This window comes from Apaloderma vittatum, unplaced genomic scaffold (assembly GCF_000703405.1).
Source record: "Apaloderma vittatum isolate BGI_N311 unplaced genomic scaffold, ASM70340v1 scaffold27360, whole genome shotgun sequence".
In the NCBI taxonomy this organism is placed as follows: Eukaryota; Metazoa; Chordata; class Aves; order Trogoniformes; family Trogonidae; genus Apaloderma; species Apaloderma vittatum.
Genome location: NW_009694434.1, coordinates 3516 through 8393, shown reverse-complemented (window position 1 = coordinate 8393; position 4878 = coordinate 3516). Strand labels below are relative to the sequence as shown.

General features: G+C 54.5%; 1 protein-coding gene across 1 annotated transcript in view; it reads left to right on the top strand.

Annotated features, from left to right (window-relative positions):
* Nucleotides 1-4378, top strand: part of RAB11FIP3 (RAB11 family interacting protein 3 (class II)) — a gene marked incomplete at its 5' end in the record, with an annotated part of 47238 nt that extends 42860 nt beyond the window's left edge. The window contains 4 exons of the mRNA XM_009867635.1: nt 1867-2004; nt 2726-2881; nt 3279-3419; nt 4138-4378. Of these exons, the coding sequence (XP_009865937.1) occupies nt 1867-2004; nt 2726-2881; nt 3279-3419; nt 4138-4251 (549 nt within the window). The remainder of the gene's footprint in view (nt 1-1866; nt 2005-2725; nt 2882-3278; nt 3420-4137) is intronic.
* Nucleotides 4379-4878: the final 500 nt, after the last annotated feature.

Here is a 4878-nt window from a genome sequence, read left to right as displayed (position 1 = left end):
CGGCCTTCCCACCTGCTGCCTCACACAGCTTGAGCTGAAATTCTCATTTTCACGAAGGACCTATGTGAGATAACATTTAGTGTAATGAGAAAATCAGTTGTTTCTGCCTCCTCATTCCCTGCAGACCTTGCCCTGGAGCAGAGCTATCCTACACTTGAGCTATCCCATGCTGCTCTCTGTGCTGCTTCCCAGTTTTTTGTTTGGAAGCTGGGATTAACAAAACCCCCAGTAAATCTCTTGGTGACAGTGCAGCCGCGATGGTGGCAGCCCTGTCCTGACTGATGAGGAGGGGACTCGTGCCCTCTTGTGGAAGCTTGTCCCTGTCCCTGCGGCCACGGTCCACTGCAAGGGAGGAGGAGGAGCAGGCATGCTTCATCACTGCATCCTGCCCGTGCAGATAAAGCCCTCGCTGGGATTAGCAAGTTGAGTCTTCAAAGCATCGCGTTATCTCCCGAATCCTCCCCCTCTTGCCCTGCTTAGGATTCAAGGCTGGGGTGGGAGGTTTGCGCAGGCACTGCAGTCTCCGTGGGCTGGACAAAATCCTCATTTCTGGAGAGAATTCAAGCTTGGGACAGATGTAAGATCAAGTGAAAGCAAAACCTCTCTGCCCAGCTGATGAAGGCCCTCAGGCATTTCATCCCCTCGCAGCTCCACGTGGCCTCAATGAAGTGGTCTTCATCTGCCAAGACATTGTAAGCGCAGGGCACTGAGGCTTGGGGTGGGAGAACCGCTGTGGGACTGAGCATAAATTTCCTGCCTTAGGTGTGGTTCAGCCACGCAAAGTCGGGTTTGATCCGTGAGCTCTCCGCAGAGCAGTCCCGCTTTTCTGCACGGTTAATGGGATTAAAAGAGGAGTGAGAGGTGCAATTCCCTCCCAGCCAAGGAGAGAAATCCTACTGATGGCCTGTTGTCTTGTCCAGTGACAAAGATCAGGGTTTCACTGTCTGAAATCAGGATTTCATTGTCAAAGTTGCATTTCCCACTAGCATAGTGCTGCTCCATAGACCGGGACACCCCAGACCCAGCAGCTGGAGCTCCTCCTCGGAGCTGCCTCTTGCCTCTTCATGGCATGGGCCATCCAGCATCAGCATTGCCTGAAGTCTCAGTGACGTTTTTGGCTTTCTGAAAGCCAAACCCTTCCTCACCGGGAGAACCAGGCTGGAAGCCTTGAGCCTGGGGAGGACGTCAACCGGTCGTAGGCAGAAGGGTGCTGCTGTACAGGGAAGTGTCCTGCACAGGGCTCTTGTCATCACCAGGTGACAGGCTTTACCTGTCACCTCAAACGTTTGGCTGTGAGAAGGGGCCAGAGCAGAAGATCTGGGCTCTGTGTGTTTTACATCCTGTAATTTTTCGTGTCCTACATGATTTTTTACATCCTGGCTCAAACTGGTCATATTCCTTTTTAAGTCAGCCCTCAGTTAAATTCTTTCATACCTGAAACCAAGAGTGAGCATCCCCAGAGCAGCTTTCAGATCTTGAATTTGTGGCTTTTCTGAATTTCAGACCCGATTTAATGTCTCTTCTTGACCTGTAGCCCCTGTGCTCACCCCAGTCCCACCCCAGACATGTCCCGTGAGTGCGGATGTTTGCCCGGGTGCATTTATCCCTGCGTCGTCTCCCATTACCTCTCCCTTAGCAGTGCTATTTTGGTGTGTGGCTTTTCTCACCGCTGCCAAAGCACTCGGGCTCCAAAGCCCTGAGACGGCAAATGAAATCCCAGCAGGCAGCGCATCCGAATGCGTCAGCGAGAAGAGCCTTCCCCGCCGTGCTCAGCGTGAGGCCGCGGCCTTGAGCGAGCGGGGAGAGCCCTGCCAGCGCTGAACGAAGACAGGCCCCTGTGACTTACTGCCTTTTGTGTCATTCCAGGAGAAGCAGAAGCTGCTGGATGAAATCGAAGACCTCACTGTGCAGCTCGCGGAGGAGCAGGAGAAAAAGAGGAAGATGGGCGACAAGCTGAGTCAGGAGAGGCACCAGTTTCAGAAGGAGAAGGAGTCGACGCAGGAGGTAAGTAGAGTCGAGGCTGCCTGTCACAGCCCTGTCTTGCTAGTCCCCCAAATTAAGGCCCTGTCGGGAAGCTGGCTTTGGCAGCCTCTCCAAAAAAAATACATGTAACTGAAGCTTTTTGTCCTGCCTGGGCAGAGAAAGGTACAGCAGCTTAAATACATAACGATGATTACTTTAGCCTGCATTAAAATCCAGTGGGGCTGTGCCACCCGCACCCATTTCTTTTCTCCGTTGAAGATGGGGTGACAGAAGCACAGTGAGGATGGCACATAGGGACAGAAAGTGGGAGGGGAGGGCAAAAAACACAGTCCTCCCTGCCCAGCCCTTTCCAGGCATCTCTGGGAATTGCAGCTGGAGGCTCAAATGGGGCTTGCCAAAGGAGCTTTGGGCCTCAAAGTGGAAATTATTGTCGTCGCAGTGACGCTGAGAGCTCTTGGGTGGAACGGGGATTCCCAGAGCTGTGGCGGGAGCTCCAACAAAGTCCTTCCAGGGTTGCTCTCACGTATCAAAGTAGCTCTCTCTTCACTGTTTGCTAGAGGTGTGGGGAAGGAAGGGGAAGCCATGTGCACCCCCCGGAAAGGATCTGTTAATCCAGCTCAGCAATTGACAGGGTTGCTCCCAGCTGGGGGACAGCCCATCCGTCACACCAGCCATCACCAGTATGAGCTGCCGGCCTTGCAGGGGATGCGGCACTGGGTTGTCCTCTTCCCTTGTGCCACAGCTCATCGAGGACCTCAGGAAGCAGCTGGAGCACTTGCAGCTCTTCAAACTGGAAGCTGAGCAGCGGAGGGGCAGGAGCAGCAGCATGGGGCTCCAGGAGTACAACAGCAGGACGCGGGAGACAGAGCTGGAGCAAGAGATCAAGCAGCTCAAGCAGGTAGGCAGGGCTGGGCAGGGAGGGGACCGTTGTCTGAGCTGCTCAGGCTGCAAAAGGGGGTGATGATTCCCTCGCACTCAGCCAGGGATTGGGAGGCTCCCTCTCAAGATGACCATGGCCCCCTGCTTCCTGCCCCTCCTGTCCTGAGACAGGAGAAGTTGGCTTCTTCTGACCAGTCAGGAGCCCCCGCTCTGTGCTGTGTGCCCTGGCTCTCCCCAGCGTATCCCGTGTTCCCAGAGGTTCTCCAGGCCCTGTTGAGTCTGCATCAGGAGACCACACGCTGTTCACAGCACGGTGCGAGCTGCTGGTTAGGACAAAAGCCCCGGCATTCCCCGGCTGCATCTGCTCTGAGGGCACCACGTGCTTCAGCAGCATCTGGTCTATCTGTTGTGAACAGGATAACAGGAACCTGAAGGAGCAGAACGATGAACTGAATGGGCAGATCATTAACTTGAGCATCCAGGGAGCCAAGAACCTCTTCTCAGCCTCCTTCTCTGAATCCCTGGCAGCAGAGATCAGCTCAGTCTCCAGAGACGAGGTACGTGCCACAGGGTACTCCTTGAGTCAAACCGCATCTCCCCTGCTCTCAGCCGACCGAGGGCCCTGTCTGTGGTACATCTCACTCCCTAAATTCACTTGAAAGCTGTCGTGAGCAAAGAGATACCCACACAACTATTTGAAGAGCTGGCAGGACTGACCCTGCCTGCCAGCCCTCCTTCCTGGGAACAGAAGTTGCTCCCTCCCAGTTTGCTGGTATTGGTGGCTTTGGTTTGCCCGCCCTGTGACAGCCTTCCTCTTCCTGGGACGGACCAGGGTGTGTCGGTTGGTCTGTCTGTAGCTGTTTTAGACCACAGAGAGCTGGGACATCAACCCCAGAGATCTTGTTTGCTCTGGCACATGTTCTCCCTGCTCTGTGGCTCTACCCCAGATACCAGTGGTGCGAGCCCACGTAAGCATCGGAATTAAATTTTTGAGACCCCCAAGAAGTGGGGAAACACAGCTGGGCATGAGGGCGATGAGATGCAGATTTCTCCAAGGTCCCATCTGGCTGAGACCTTGAGGAAGGGCGTGAGTAAGCAGAGCCAGCAGCTGAGGGTGTTTTCCCCAGGCCACTTACACGTGGTGGGGAACATCTCAGGCCACAATGAAGAAGCAGAGGGAAACCTCCATGGGTGCCCAGAGCCACGAGAAATCTCGCTTCTGTCCCTGGGCAGCGGCAGGCAGTCCCTCACTCCCTTTCTCCTTCCCTTTTGCAGCTCATGGAAGCAATTCAAAAGCAAGAGGAGATCAACTTCCGTCTGCAGGATTACATCGACAGAATCATCGTGGCCATCATGGAGACGAACCCCTCCATCCTGGAAGTGAAGTAAGGGCGGCCAAGAGCTGCCGGCTGCGTGCTCGTCGATGGGTGTGGATTTGGTGCTCTGAGAGGATAAAGAGGGACTCCAAAACGTCTTTGCTCTTGATGAAGGCACAAGGAAGCATCGCGTCGGGTCGGTGGGTGAATTACCCAGCGGACCAGGGAAAAAGAAAACCAGCAAGCGAGGCTTTGTTGCCTGACTCCGTTATTTCGAAGCCCTTCTGGTTCAGAGGGGTGAAAGGGAACCTGGAGAAGGAACACAGGCAACGGACAGCTGGAGGAAGCTACCCATGAAGCTGGGAACTGCCCCGACAGCGGCCTCAGGGGTGCGAACAGGAGCTTCCATCACGAGGGCTGTGAGGAGAGGGTGTCTCTGAACCGTGGGATAAGGGGAAGGGAGAAGGAAGCAGCGGCGCTTGACGTTTTTCCCTTGCTGCCCTGCCCAGCCCAAGTATCTGCTTTGCCAAAGTGTCCCTGACACACTCACTCACTGGGGCAGATCTGGGAAAGAGCGAAACGTGTCCCGGACTTGTAGAGGGTTTGTTTTGGTTTTGTTTTGGGTTTTTTGTTTTGTTTTGTTTTTAATTAACTTAATGCAAATGTCCTCATGCAGCTGATGCAGTTAATCCTTGCCCTG